At 41.4% G+C, this 15,250-nt stretch overlaps 3 protein-coding genes across 6 annotated transcripts; 2 read left to right on the top strand and 1 right to left on the bottom strand.

Annotated features, from left to right (window-relative positions):
• Window positions 1-640: 640 nt before the first annotated feature.
• On the bottom strand, window positions 641-4,628 carry LOC116769975 (double-stranded RNA-specific editase 1-like). 3 transcript variants are annotated; one of them, XM_061527867.1, is made up of 10 exons: window positions 4,513-4,628; window positions 4,102-4,160; window positions 3,257-3,415; window positions 2,648-3,077; window positions 2,295-2,416; window positions 2,103-2,205; window positions 1,917-2,021; window positions 1,563-1,720; window positions 1,271-1,484; window positions 641-1,079 (listed from the first exon to the last, which is right to left on the bottom strand). In XM_061527867.1, exons 3-10 carry the CDS (start codon window positions 3,350-3,352, stop codon window positions 997-999), a joined length of 1,311 nt encoding a protein of 436 aa, XP_061383851.1. In that variant the 5' UTR covers window positions 3,353-3,415; window positions 4,102-4,160; window positions 4,513-4,628; the 3' UTR covers window positions 641-996. The 3 variants fall into 3 exon arrangements, with proteins under 3 accessions (XP_061383851.1, XP_061383852.1, XP_061383850.1); XM_061527868.1 differs by having other exon boundaries at window positions 3,257-3,325; window positions 4,513-4,627; XM_061527866.1 differs by having other exon boundaries at window positions 3,257-3,325; window positions 4,393-4,551.
• Window positions 4,629-4,923: 295 nt separating this feature from the next.
• LOC116769971 (protein deltex) lies at window positions 4,924-10,162 on the top strand. Of its 2 annotated transcripts, none has more exons than XM_032661212.2 (9): window positions 4,924-5,537; window positions 5,615-5,830; window positions 6,216-6,352; window positions 6,783-7,011; window positions 7,243-7,434; window positions 7,632-7,783; window positions 7,915-8,310; window positions 8,388-8,566; window positions 8,651-10,162. In XM_032661212.2, the coding sequence occupies exons 2-9, from the start codon at window positions 5,632-5,634 to the stop codon at window positions 8,964-8,966; spliced, it is 1,800 nt and encodes a 599-aa protein (XP_032517103.2). In that variant the 5' UTR covers window positions 4,924-5,537; window positions 5,615-5,631; the 3' UTR covers window positions 8,967-10,162. The 2 variants fall into 2 exon arrangements, with proteins under 2 accessions (XP_032517103.2, XP_032517102.2); XM_032661211.2 differs by having other exon boundaries at window positions 4,928-5,201.
• A 387-nt stretch (window positions 10,163-10,549) lies between these two features.
• LOC116769973 (uncharacterized) lies at window positions 10,550-12,229 on the top strand. The gene is made up of 2 exons (XM_032661215.2): window positions 10,550-10,907; window positions 11,200-12,229. The coding sequence occupies exons 1-2, from the start codon at window positions 10,595-10,597 to the stop codon at window positions 12,132-12,134; spliced, it is 1,248 nt and encodes a 415-aa protein (XP_032517106.2). The 5' UTR covers window positions 10,550-10,594; the 3' UTR covers window positions 12,135-12,229.
• Window positions 12,230-15,250: the final 3,021 nt, after the last annotated feature.

Raw genomic sequence — 15,250 nt, forward strand, 5'->3', positions numbered from 1 at the left:
TTTTTCCAGTGAACCTAGATATTGCTTTCGTATATGACGAAAAGATAACAACATTCCTCTCGATAGTTTTGCGAGCGTCGTCTGGACGGTGCTAGTGAATAGTGATTGTTTTGCACGTTAACTCTTGACCCGTCAAGGTAATTTATGAAAACCGTCAAAATCAAACTAATGAAATAAACGCTTCAGAAAAAATAGAACATCAGAAATTTAAAATTTCTTATTGTTTTAGTTATGAACCTTTTTTCACTTTGTGATGAATAAACATTAAATTTGGATACAGAAGAGAATATGAAAGTTGTATATATTTTATAAAATATATATTATGAATACTCTATATGTATGTATCTGTATTCTCAAAGTATTCTAAATACTCGAATATTGAATATGCTACATATTGTGAAACATATATTATCCCTAAATACTGCTCGTGTACTGTGCTCGTACCTAAACTACTGTGTTTGTTCAGACTGCAGATTCTTTTTCATTTTATTTAATTATACAAATGACCGCCTGAATATCGAGACTAGCTTTAAAGGGTCAGGACATGTATGCTTTTAATGTAATGAAGCAGCTTCAGGTCATCCGCGGCGTTTCTTACATACTAAAGCTGGTCCTCTTCTAAGGGAAAGAAACACACAACCTCCTCACTCACGTATAATATGTATCCAACACGTCGATCAGTCAAACTAGCGACTGGCGCAAAATAAACTCCTATTTCATTACATAAATAAAAACTCCCTTTGAAAATGTACATTCAAAATTCTTCATGACTCGTCTGCCATCACTTACAACATAAGGTAATTGCACTTTAAAATATGACTTCAGGAAGGATTTTCCCATGAAAATGTGGAAGAATCGTATCACCGCCCCACACTGGTAGGATAGGAAACACGTTGCTGCAACATACATCATAGTATTGAAAGGGAAGGGATTTCACGCACTGGCTATGGCCAGGGATCTGTTTTTATAATATAGCACAATGTCACTCAGCCGCCGTCACTGCGAGTCGAACTTGACGCCAAAGATGGTCTCGCAGGCGAGGCGAGCCGCCATCCGCCGGGCCTCCTTCTTGCTGTACGCTACAACAATATCAAACATATTGAACGAGTTCACTTCACACCTACGCACTTTTCGTTTACTTTAGTTTGAGTCGAGTCGAAACTAAATACGCGCAGTTTCCGGTTTTTGCTATAATGAACGAAGATATATGTATTAGAAGTTAGAATTTATCTAGATCCCCTATGTGTATGTGTGTGTGCTCCCCCTTCACCTTTTCCGAAGAACGTCTGTCCGTCCACGTCGACCGCGACGTTGAATAGCGTGTCCTGGGGCCGCGCTCCGTCTGAGTCCAGCTGCCTGTAGGCGAGCTGAGGTCTCATGTAGGTCAGCAGCATGCAGGGGTGCATGGAGGCCGCCTGCTCCGGCAGCTGGCGGACCTTCTTGGCGGGAGCTGGCCGAGGACTCTCCGACGGAGACTCGCCGTTCTGATACAGAATGGTTTGTAAGAAACGTGTGACCTAACGTGAGGCGTCGTCTCATACGAAGCTCATACGAGTACTCACCGACCCCTGGTTGAGTTTCAACTGCGGCACGCGGTGTCCGCTCCCCTCCCACTCTGAGAATAGTTTATGCAAGGCGAAGGACGCCAACTGTATCATGGGCATCGCCTCGGCCTCCGCCCCCTCGTCCGCCGCTCCCGCTTCGGTTTCCGTGTCCATGGCTGATCATGTAAGGGTTATGAGAACAATTGATGAATATAAAGTGACATGTAATAGACTGTGTGTGTCTGTGTGTGCGTGTGTGTATGTGTCTGTGTGTAGGCGCGCGCGCGTGTGTATGTACCTGTGTGAGTGCCTATGTGCGTGTGTGTATGTGCCAGCGTGCGCGGCTGTCCCTATGTGTGTATGTCTATTTACCTTCCAGCTTCTCTGTACAAAACATGGCACGCGACATTTTCTTTATGATGAGGTCCCTGATCGCTTGCTCGGCCGCCGCGTTGCGAGCAGCCATCTTTGTCTCGCCTACACCGTTTCATTACTTTAGCAAGACCATTCAATACTCTCACCTAAATATGTCTATTTAACCTTTCTAATTTCTACTACCGTAGCCCTTGTAGACGTTCGACTCTACTTTGAGTTCGGCGTGGAAGGCGTGCGTCGCTCGAGAGTATGCGCCGACGTCACCTACGGGCTCCACTTTGAATTGCTTTTCACATGAAAAAATTAAATCGAAGTCTAGAACAAGTCACAGTATACTTTTCAGTTAGGAGCTATAAGCATTTGTCAGTGTCGTACGTTAGCGAGGGTCTCTCCCGGCAACATTTCGTTGAGCACCATGAGCGCGTTCTTGGGCGCCAGCAGACGGCGGAGGGTCTCGTTCTGCCGGCGGCGCCGCTCACGGTTCGTGATCTTCTTCACTGCGAATTATTAAAACATGTTAGGCGACAGAGCAGTCAAGCGGCCAGTTATCATGTGACCAGGGACCGTGCAACCTGATCGAAACGTCAAGTTAGTTAAAAGTTTCCGACAGGTGGATTGGAAATGTGGTGAAAATGATTAGTTGTGTATAGACTTGAAATAACAAAAAGCTTTAAGCCTAGAAGCATCGATTGGAGCCAGAGCACGTTTCGGTTCCAAGTCTTACTCACCGCCCTGCAACTTCGTCTTCATCCAGAACGGTACACTAGGTTTAGTGACGTCAATGTCGTCGACTGCTGGTTTCATATCCGTCTCCGGCTCCTGCTGGGTTGTGACCTCTTGAATCTGTCCCGGATGTTGCTGTTGTTGTTCAGGACTTTTTGTTTCTACTTTAAGAATTTGTTGTTTCTGAGGTGTTTGTTGTTGTGGTTCTGGAGTTGGTTGTTGTGGTTCTGGAGTTGGTTGTTGTGGTTCTGGAGTTGGTTGTTGTGGTTCTGGAGTTGGTTGCTGCGGCTGTGGTGGTGATTGCTGCGGTTGTGGCGGTGGTTGTTGTGGTTTTGACGGTGGTTGCAGTTGCGTTGGTTGGTCTGGGTGCGATTGGGGCTTCGGCTGATAGTGTTGTTGTTGCTGCCTTTGATTCCACTGCTGATTGTCTTTTTCCTTTAAAAATAATGTTCACAGACTAAAACAAGTTTAACCTCTAGGTACAACTGTACATATCAAAATTTACATTGGACCATTTTGTTGTTACGTAGGAATTTATTTATATTCTAATCACTCCGTGTGTCGGACACTAATCTATTTTGAGAAATTAATATTTATTTGTAATGTTAACTCACAGTAATGGGCTTGTTGAACTGCATGTTGTTTGTTGGTGACATGTGGCGGTAGTTCGGCCGGAGCCCCGACTGCTGGCAGTCAGCTGAGTTGATCATGTGCACTTACGCTCGGACACACACACAATGTAACAAACATACTGATATTGAATTTCATGTTCACTATAGGTGAGATGACAGACGGACCAACATGCATTGGAATGATACCAGGAAAACAAAAATTCATTGAGACAATGAGGCATGCATATCATTAGTCCTCAAACATATATACATTAAGTCTGTTTATATCATGGACTTAACATTGACTCACTATTCTTGCAACCAATTATTCCTCAAACACACAGAGAGCAAGCACACATTGACCATAACACACCACTTTCCTTTTATGACCATCACAATTTAAAATTACCCCAAATAAAATAATTAATGTGACATTAATTGACTGATGAGGGAGTAATCTTAAAGAGCTGATTCATATCAGGAACTTGGGGCAGCTTACTGTTAATCTAGTCAAGAGAATCCTCTATATTTATGAGAAATTGCCTCGTAAATATATTGTACTCTCAACATTCAGTCAGTCTCTCAGTTTCACAGGAAAATAAATGAAGCTTTGCCAATGGCGTTGTCCAAAATTACAGAGGATTGTTAAAGAAACCTTTATCTCTCCTTCGGCAATATTGGCTTAAAGACCCAACAAGTGTTAGCGCAATAAGAAATGACTGAGGACTATAGGGCCCACATCGGTCAGTAACGAAGTCGCCATACTGCGGTAGTCAGATGTTATTGACATTATTGATAAAAATATTTTCTCTTATTCCTCTATCAATATTGAGATACATTAAACTCACGTCAAATGCGGGTATAAAGTTTCCACGAATATTATAACGACTGGAGTAGCGTGGATTAACTGAAAAAAATACAAATAAATCAATAGCAATAGAAATAAAATAACAAATGGAATTAAAAGTATAATGTTTAAGTTACATTAAAAGTGTTGAAATACATAATAATATACATAAATTTCTATGAACACTATAAATATTTGTTTTGAAAAACATGTTACCATTGGGAAACTTAATGGCGGTGGCATAACATATTATGTTTAAAAAGCTTACGAGGAATATCATTGCACAACTTACATTTGTTATACGACATAATACGACAAAGAAGAACTTAATAAACCTTTCTTCGAGATTTATGTGTTCATGTAAACAATATTTTCAACACAAAATGTTTGAAAAGCTCTTAATTTTACCTACCAACTAATCAAGTAAGCAGAAGTAACTTAATAAAATGTCAATCGGACGTCTGGGTACGTGATAAATGATAATAAAACAGATTAACGAAATTGACAATATATAGAATAAAGTTGCTGATTATAATTTCAATATAAATTATAACTTATTTACTTTTAAACGAATACTTTATATAACATTTAGATTAAATAGTTATCTTCTTTATATATATATATATATTTATATAGGTATTCTTTTACTTGTAATTAAGTTTTTTATCACAATTTTAGAATAATAATATTATAAAGAAACTTTTTACAATATAGTATTAAAAAGTAATCTTTCCAATTACAAATAGGTCATAAGGTTTCTATACCAAGAAGTTGATTATTGTTATAACAAACAAAAAGTAGGTAAATACCAAACAGAACAAACGTCAATTGACTATTAAGTCACAACCGTCAAATTCTAATCGTCAAGACGGGACGATATTGAAATTCCTATCCTTTCACAAACAAAAAATAGTGTAATTTACATATTTATTAACAAGTTTTATAACAAGTCCTATTATTTGAGTATATTAAGCGTCGCATTGGCTTAAAATAGTAAATATCTTGTCGAAAACATCGCTGATGCAGTACGTTACAGTGATTGTATACGAGCATAATATATTAGTGAGCTCAGTTGAAGTCGATTAAAGTTAATTGTGAACGGTATGCATGTAATAAATTATTGAATAACAACTTTTATTAGATTGTATTATAATATATAGAGTGTAGAATTGGGTTTGTGCTAGTTTCTTATTTATAAAATGGTTCATGAGAGACGAATTGTTTACCTCTCTTAAACAAGATAATGTCTATGTGAGAAAGGCTATTAACGACTTATTTGAACGGAACAATAATTTTTCAATAGAAATATATTTTGCACGTGTCATAACTTCTATGTGATATTATATTTTAATGGTCTTCTTAAATCGAAACAGTATTAAAGATCATGCAATTGTAGCCATTAGTTTGATGATATTTTGCAGAGTAGAATTATTATATGTGAGCAGCATGGTTTTAATAATGAAGTGCTTTCATTTTTTAAGTGTTTATAAATTTTTGTATGTTATATATTGCAGGCCATGTTGTTTGTGTGATGTCATCGGTGCATTGTGTGGTAGTGTGGGAGTGGCAGTATGAGGGACAATGGTTGCCGCATTCACCAGGTGTGGCGCGCACTCTGGAGAGAGCGCATGCTAAAAAGCTTACAAGAGTAGTGTTATCGGATGCTGACCCTACACTTAAGGGTCACTATGTCAATCTCCGCACACTCACACAATGCTCCGACACTCCAGGTAAGATATTGACCTGTCATGTGCATGTCATGTACTAAGGGACACCCATCAGTGCTGTGATTTGTATTGAAAAACTAAAACTGTTGTCTCACTTATATCAAATACATTGTTTTGAAAACATTGTCATATGATTGCTAAACCTTATCTCCCTGAGTACGGTCCGCCCGTGTTGTTCATATACTTTTTCATATTACTTAATGAAGCAACTTCTCAATAACACAACCAAATGTTGATTCAGTGTTTCCAACAATTATTATTGTTGGAGTACTTGAATGTTCTATGACTAGTTGTTCTGGTGAAAACTTGCAGAGTCTGTCGACAGACCTGCCTGCTTGGGAGACAAGTTTTATCGCGATAAAGTTCACATGATGTATCTCCTCATCAGGTGTGTCGGAGTGTGGTGTGCGTCGCTCGTGCTACAGCGTACAGTCCCCGGGCGGAAGAGGCGCTCGCTGGGAGTGGGCTCGCCTCACCGACCCGCCGCGACCGCCCGACCTGCGGTACGACCCACTACCTATGGAGGTGTGTTATAATATCTATAATAATTAAAATATCTCCTCTTTACTGGTGACAATGAGACGATGTACATCTTTGTAATATATACAGACAGACAACAACACTCCAAGCGGGACAGCTGTTTAATATTATGGAAAGTCTTTGGATACCTTTACATACATACTGTCTTGGTAGAGGGTCTGTGTATGGTCACTTATGGTAGTAGTAGTATCTGACAGCATTTATTTATCTGAGTTAAAAACACACTTAAGATTAAAATGAAGATTGAAGACTAGGAAGTCTCTTGTAAATTGTTACTCATATTATATAGTATCCCTGACGTAGCTAAGGAGGTGATCTTGTATTTTTTTTACCTGGTCTTGGTGACAAGCCGTCTCGGTCACTTTTACATATTTATTTATGACAATCAAACTAATAATTCCTTGTCATCCTTCAGATCCAGTGTCGGCTGGAGGAGTGTTGGTCGGTGGGTGGTGACTGTGTGCAGTGGGAAGGCTGGACGGTGTGTCTCACCAGTATGACCGCCCGCAGCACACGGCGCGCCTCGCTCAGACTCGTGAGGAGGGCGGCTCACCCTCCCTACCCCCTGGCGAGGTCTCCCTCCACTACCACACACGGACAGACGACCGCCGTGCCTCCCGTACCCGACCGGAACCCAGTGGACGGTCAGCGTAGTGATTATACATTCTCCTCATTTCACAGTTCCATTAAATTCTATTGACCCTTTGGTCCCGGGCGTGGGGCACCGGGACCATATGTATATAAAGATATGGATCAGCTCGAACGATAGTGACAGCTAAGATGAAGTAAACTTCTTATTTGTATTATATTTTTATAATCTGGTGAATCTCTGTAACACTTCCCATTCAATCTTTGAATCTGTATAACGTATCCAGGTCGTAGGTGTCGTATTCCTCAGCAGCACACGGGCTCGAGCGTGCAGTCCGTGAAGTCGGTCCAGTCCGTGAAGTCGGCGCCCGCTCACGTCCCCCCGCCGCGGGACGTGCGACCCGGGGCCCGGAGCGCCTCGCCCAAGGACAGGAAGCCGGGGCTCGCGCGTCAGATACTACACAATCTTAATATATTCAGTGCGTACTCCAGTACCTCTCTCAAGGATGACTCGGTTTTTCAATATATTTATGTGTCCACGACCCGGTCGGCTGTGTTTGTAACCTGTATCCTACTGGCTGCTAATATTCTTAATATCTCTCTGAAGCGAATTCCGTAGTCCATGCGGTCTAAGTCACGGCCATAGACGAGTATAGTCATAAACCTTTCCGTTCAGGTAACTCGAAGTCGTCGACGGCGGAGAGGCGGGCGGAGGAGGCCGGCGGAGCGCTCACCGACCCGGACAGCGGCAGCACGCGCTCCGGACGCAGACACAGTGTAGACACCGTGTCCACGTATCTCAGTCACGAGAGTAAAGAAAGTCTGCAGGTGAACACAGGGGAGGAGGAGAGGGGAGGGTACAGGGAGAACAGGACACACACACACTCTCACACAAACACATTACCTTTATATGCTAAGTAAATTGAAATGAATGAAATTTATGTCCGTCCTGCTCACAGACAGCCGCCGTGGGAGAGCTCCTGAACTGTAGCGCCGGCAGCGACGACGTGTTCGACACAAAGCCCGGCGAGCGAGCGCAGGACGACGCGGGCCGGGCGCCGGCCGCCAGCGACCTGGACCAGCTGGCCGCCGATCCTGGCGCCGAGGAGGACGAGGCCTGCGTGTGGCGCTGGGTGGCGGAGGTGGCGCGGCCGCAGTGGGGCGCGCTGTGCGGGGCCTGCGCCGCACCGCTCGACACGCACGACGCCACGCACTCGCCGCAGGCGGCGACTCCTCCCCGCCCGCCCCGCCCGCATGCAGCCCTACAGGAGCGCGTGGTCGCTTTGGCCGCCTGCCACCACGTGCTACACCTGCGCTGTCTACAAAACCATTTGGAGCGATTAAGGGAGAACGGGGTGAGGAGCGGACATGTCGTCGCCTCCGATAGGGCGTCCATAGGGCGAGTCGTTCACTGATCGGTTTGAGTCGCCAGGAGAGTCCGTACATCGAGTGTCTGGTGTGTGGCCACGAGTACGGGCGCCGGGAGCGCTCGGCGGCGGCCGGCAGCTCAGACGGAGGCGAGCAGCCCCCGGGCTCCATGGCGTGGCGGAGACAACCCGTCGCCCTGCCCGGACACCCGCCGCACACCGGCTCCATACTCGTCACTTACAAGTGCGTCGGACCACTTATACACACGCTATGAGCCGTCCTCCTCGTGTGTGCGGAGATCGTATAATGAACGCTTTCCTGTGTCAGCTTCCAGTCGGGCGTGCAGGGTCCGTCGCACCCGTCCCCCGGGTCGCCGTACTACGCCGTGGGGTTCCCGCGTCACTCGCTGCTGCCGGACAGCGCCCTCGGCCGGCAGGTGCTGGCGGCCCTCAGACGCGCCTGGGAGCGCCGGCTGCTGTTCACGGTGGAGGTGTCCCAGACTACGGGCCGCGAGCACGTGGTGGCGTGGCGCGCGCCCCCTCCCCCCTCCGCGCCTCACCACTACCTCCCCCCTCACCCGCCCCGTCCGCTGCCCGCGCTGCTGGCCGCGCTCGCCAGGCTGCTCAGAGACCACGAACAATGATTCGAATGACAGAAACACGATTCACATGCAGCCTCACCGCACCGGACACATCCACGCTCTACCTGTTATACACGCGTAGCGGCGCTGCGGCTGTACTAGTACTACTACTATTGTCAAGTGACCTTAACCACGACGGAACCGTTGATTTTAATTGATGTGATGACTGTTCCATCATCACGAGACGCAAAGGCGATGATGGTAAGACAGAGTGGTTAACTTGACGACGAACTTAACTTAACTTGTGTTATTTGTGATTTCAGGAAATAGATAGGACAAACTGATCGGTAGAAATCATTCCTCATTCAGAACAAAAACATTCGAAATGATAACCATTCCAGTAATGATACTAGAGTTTTTTAAGGAAATTATAATACATTCTTTTATAGTCCGGCCAGCGAAACAAGATAAATATGGTAAACAGAGAATTTCGTACGATAACATATCCTAATCTCTGTTTAATTTCCGCACGAGGAACACGCGTTCAGTAAATATTACATTGATAGTTTAGACATATATTTATTATAAATCACAAGCGGCCTGTGACGTCACGCGACGTAACGTCCTGCAGCTGTATTGTAAAGCGACGAATCGAGCTTGCCACATACAGAAACACATTTTACTGGACGAAAATATGCTGGGAACGTATTTAGTATTATATTAGCTGTAAGAGAAACTATAGTTAAGCCTCGGACGAGTCGGCGCTGATAGTGTTAAGGTCGAATAAAATAATATACTTTATACGCTGTCGGGTCGTCGGTGAAGAGTTGACGGCCGAACACGGGCGACTCCGGCGGCACAGACTAGTGTTAGGGAACAACGAAGTGGGACGGAGGATGAGGCATTTATTACAAACTAATGATTATATAGAGTTAAGGGTCCTTCACGGTCTTCCAGAGAACAGAGCAGGGAGAGTCACGTTACATGAGACTGAAGCAGATGTTAGCTATTTATATACACAATGAGCTCTTGCCAGTACCGAAGTGCCTTCTACTGTTGACGGTCTCAAAGAATCTACAAAGAAACTGATTTATTTGTATGTTATAAGAGTATTATATAATGTTATACATAGTTTAAGCCACGCCGTCTTCCTCGGGTCTTCCAGTACGGAGCGCTGTGTTTGCATTCATCGCTATGTTATGTTGTCGTCGAACGATATCAGTTTATAATATTTAGTAATAAAATAAAGTTACGACAAAGCATTCGTTTCATTTCGATTCGCCTTACTTATGTCGCCTTTGACGAATTGAGACCATGTTTATTGAAGGTTGTCACTGTCGGCTCGACGGCCGCTTGCCGTAAATAATGAAGATAATTTTGCAACGAGAACAATCGAGGCGAACTATTTAAATAAACACTTCTTAATACTCGTTTAATATTGACAATATCTAGGAGTCACATTGATACGGCGGACACGTTGCAATGTGGACCCTGCTCCCCTTACATAAGAATCAATTTCGTCCACATTATGTATAGGTAGATATCATTGATCATAGTTCCTGTATTCAGTTAGAACAAAGAATAGAAAATACAATAAACAGAGCTCGTCAAACAAATGTTATATTTTCTTGGTCGGTATAAATGGCACTCGCAAGTCGAGTCCTCTCAAATGCACTCGAGTTTTTATCGAAATGGCGTGCAGGAGTTTGAAAGAAATCCTCACCGGAAGTGAACTCGACCATATTCTAAAGGAATCGAAGCCAGGTTGCGAACTAGTCGACTACGACATACAACCGGCTGCCCAAGGATTGATTGGTTTCCTCGGAGACCATTTGAAGGTTGCTCTAGGAGTGGAACGAAAGGAATCACGGGAGAAGATTCAGTTGTTTATTAAAACCGTACCGATGTATAACAAACCCAAAGCAGATTTCATCAAAGAAAATTGTTTTTATAAAAAGGAAGCTTTAATATATAAAATAATTGATGAAATGGATGAAACAGATGGTATGTAGTCATTGAACCTCAAACAGTTTAAATAAACTTTAAAGGCAACAACAAATCAACGTCAGTTGAGATGACTGACGATTTAGTTACTGATCTGCTACTGTTTTCATTTTTTTTAAATGTCTATTTTTTGGGAATTGGGACTATGTTAATAATAACTAATCAAAATACTTTTTATTTTCCTCCAAAAATCTGCAACTTCCTTACTCCATATTCCCTTATAATTCCTCTCAACATTCATTAAACATATCTCATTGTAGATCAAAAATAAAACTCTTTGTTCTCCTTTAAGGCAACAACAGATGGTCTCCAAAATCGTTAATTCACAATGACCGAGTTCTCGCGATGCTGGACTTATCTGTGGATGGATATAAGTCTCTTCCAGTTCTGGAATACTTCGATAGGAAACATGTGCTAGTTGGTACATCAGCTATTGCTCGATTCCACGCAGCTTATGCCAATTATGTCACTAAGAAAAGTACTGAGCTTTTTGAATATAATATAATGGATGATTACCAACTTCTGACAACAGAATCGGTGTTCAAAAAGTGTCCCATCTTGTATGCGGCCGCTAAATTGTCCTCAACATTCATAAAGGAATTTTTGAAAGTGAGCGATGTCTATCCAAACAATTTAGAAGAAACAGTTTACGATGTCTTCGTCAAAGGTAGCGAGAGTTTGAGAGAGAGGCCAGATACGTTAAATGTTCTTCTTCATAGAGATTTGTGGACGAATAATATTATGTTTAAATACAGCGGAGAAGTTCCCATTAGAGCCATCCTCGTCGACTATCAGTGTGTAAGATATGGACCTCCGGCCTTCGACCTCATGATCTTCTTGTACCTAACGACTTCTAGAAGTTTTCGGGACTTATATGAAAAGGAAGTATTCAATCATTACTTTACCGTTTTCACAAACAATTTAAATGAACCCACGAGGAAGAGGCTACAAAAATACAATTATGATCTAGAAGCTTTCTTAAACCTTTGCGAAGAAGCTCGTCAGTTCGCTCTCGTGGAAGCCCTAACAATATTCCCTTTCGTATTGATGGACCCCAATACTGCACAGGTCACCTTCGACGATCCTACAACTTTTAGTGACCTTATCGAAGGTGATCGGTCAGCTCCCGTAATGGCACTGGCTAGGAGAAGCATTCAATATAGAAAATGGCAACTGGAAGTTTGCGAAGAGTTCGTTAAACAGTATGTCAATTTAAAAGACACCTAGTTCAGATACATTGCTGACAGCAGTTTCCATTATTATTGTAAGTACTTCATGTGTTATCTGATTACATTAAATGACCAATAAGCTAGTAGGTATAATGTGTCCTTATTGTTCCCATCTCGACAACCTTTCTATGATCACACTTCTTCCATTTCTTCTAATTCTTTTTTATTCTCCTCGATTATATTTACATTAATGTTTGAAATTCACACTGAATTCTGTAAATGTTCCTTTTATTTTTCATATCATATAAAACCAGTTTTCATGTTCTGGGCTCGATGTCCAGTGCTCATCATCCAGAGTAACTCGTTACAGATGACTGAACAAAACAATTTCAGACTTAAGTATTTTACCAGTTTATTTGAGGTACTGTGTACAAGTTCTGTTCAGACCAGATCAGTGCTACCACATTGTCATGTCGACTCGGGTACATTAAATTCATGAGCTATATAGGTACACACATATGTATGAAATAGAACTAATGTTATATTTTCTTTGCCTCCTAAATCGATCCATTACCGAATTGGGGATGTTATTAGACACATTTAAAATAACGGTAATATAAATATTCGTTAATAAGTGTAGTTAAGTAGTGTATATAGTTCAATTTCTTTTGAAAAATGCATTGCAATTCAAAGAGTTAAGAGTACATTCAAATAATTTAATTACTTTTTTTACGTATTAGGTAATAAATGGCAAATGTTACACAATGAAACTGAAAACCGGTGAAAAATTATTTGACACTGGATCCGATATAGGGATATTCAAAGTGCCGAATGAGCTATTCAAAATGCTATGAAATATTATGGAGCAGGAACCCGAATGTTGATTCACGAGATGCGAAGTTCATAATGTACAATAGCAACTCAAATTTACTCAGTAAAAATAAAAATGTTGATCAGAGACTCTACAAAATACCGTTTTGATCGTTGCAATTTTGTAATGATAACTATAAAAAGAAAAGATAAACATTTAGCATTAGAGGACGGACCTATTCAATGGATTTCTGTAAAACACATTTTGTTTCCTTTTAAGCGAATTCCGGTGGATATAGAAAAGGATCGCCGAGCGTGGGGATCGGTCAGGTTTTGTAATGTTTTCATAATAAGTCAAATATTTTGAGTAAACTTTATCAATGATTTTTATTTCTTGAATGAGTACATTCAATTTACTAAAGTATTCAACTTAACTTAGGTACATTAAAAAAGTTTTAAATCTAAACATTTTTGAATTAGAAATATGTTTGACTATAAAATAAAATGAGCATATTTAATAATTCTTTCTTCGTCAAGGACTCGTGAGAGACCGGGCTTGCAGTTTCCATGTGTCATAGCTCCGGGTGGACTAGAAAGGAAATTAAAATTTCTGTCAATTTATCTAAGAGTCCACCATTTCAAAAATTATATAATTTAACCGGCTATGAAACACAATATAACAATTCATTTATCAAAATTGAAATCATCCACATTAATATCAATGTCTGTTCTGTTTGATGAAATCGTTCAGCGTTAATTAAAGTTACGTTAGTTAGCGATATTTAAGACAGATTTGATAAAACGTCTCTTGAATGGTAGTAACTAGTATAAATATGCACCTGACTTTTCACATGATGCTGGCTGCTCTCAACAGAAACACATTACTCTTGTGTGGTCTATACCTACTGGTAGATGATTGTAATTACTCTATTTTTTACCTCTGCCAACGTCTAAGACTCTATGGAAATAAAAATTGTATTTCGGTTTTGCTTGGTCTATAATTACATACTACATACACTCACCACCTGGAGCAAATTTCATTTAGTTTGTTTATTCATGAGTGTTCGTATGTAATGCCTTTGGTAACGCCAGCGATCGAGTCGACCGTCTCAACCCACTCCTTGATGTTATAAGTAAGAAAGTTAAGTTTGAGTCAGTCTAAGTTGTTAAATATTTTTGTTATACCATTTTCATCATATCTCGCCTGGTAAATACTTTAAAGATTTTTCCTATTCTATACCTTTTTAATCCTTAAGACCGGAGTCACCTCAATTCTATAGAAGACTCTGTAATAAGAAAGGTGGCAAACGAGCAGACGGCCTACTTGATGTACAGTAGTCACCGTCGCCCATAGATAGCCATCCGCAACATGTCTTATGGTGCGGAGGCGCTGCCAAACTTCGTTATTGAGAAAGAGGGTAGGGTGGGAATAAGGAAACCGCAGGAAGGGGTGGGAAATGGAACAACCGACTTTGTCACCCATCGGACGAAACGCAGCCATTAATGGCTACATCACTTCAATCTTTTGTGAGAGGGTGGTAGGTACTTCCCCCGTCGAACTAGCCCGTGTTCGAGCTGTAGTAACTGAACCATACCACCTTCAGAACTACCAGCGCCTTCCACCTGCTTATATTTAAACATTAATATTTTGCTCCACGAGTACCATCAAAGATACACTCACCTCCAATGTCACTAGCTTTCTGCCAAAACCCTGTGTTATTTCTTTCTAAAACTATTCCTTACCTATTTTTCCAGAATGATTGACTGACATAGGTATATTTTTTTAATAAGATTTATAACTTTAAAGCTTGTTGAGTTGTCTTCGCAAGAAATATCAAAATCGCGAGTACGAGTATCATTTAGTATCATTAAGCAAGCAAGATATATACACTTAAATGTGTTAAAAATATATTAACTATATATTCAAAATCAACCCTCCCTAACGTTCAAAAACGTCGAAGAGTCGGATCATTTTGAATCCAATTATTGAAGAACGTAAAGATAAGAATAAGTTTTGGCAATGTCATTACATAATACAGAAGATTAAACAAGATAACACTTCCATCCGAACGAGACACACATCGAACTGACCATTTATCGGCTTCACTTATAAGGAATGATGCAATACAAGCAGGGTTGGCATTAATTGGGATTTGCTGTAGTATATGTAGGTAAAGTATTGATGTAAAATATGTTTTTCACATAATTAAACCAAAGAAACACAAGAACTGGAGAAGAAGAGAGGATTCTGTGAAGTCATTCATATGAGGCTTCTACAGACTGGTTGCTTTGCTAGTAGAATTATTTCTTTTATATGTCAAGCAATCTGTTTCTGCATGCCATGAATAAAATACAGATGTTGAA

This window comes from Danaus plexippus (assembly GCF_018135715.1).
Source record: "Danaus plexippus chromosome 13 unlocalized genomic scaffold, MEX_DaPlex mxdp_15, whole genome shotgun sequence".
In the NCBI taxonomy this organism is placed as follows: domain Eukaryota; kingdom Metazoa; phylum Arthropoda; class Insecta; order Lepidoptera; family Nymphalidae; genus Danaus; species Danaus plexippus.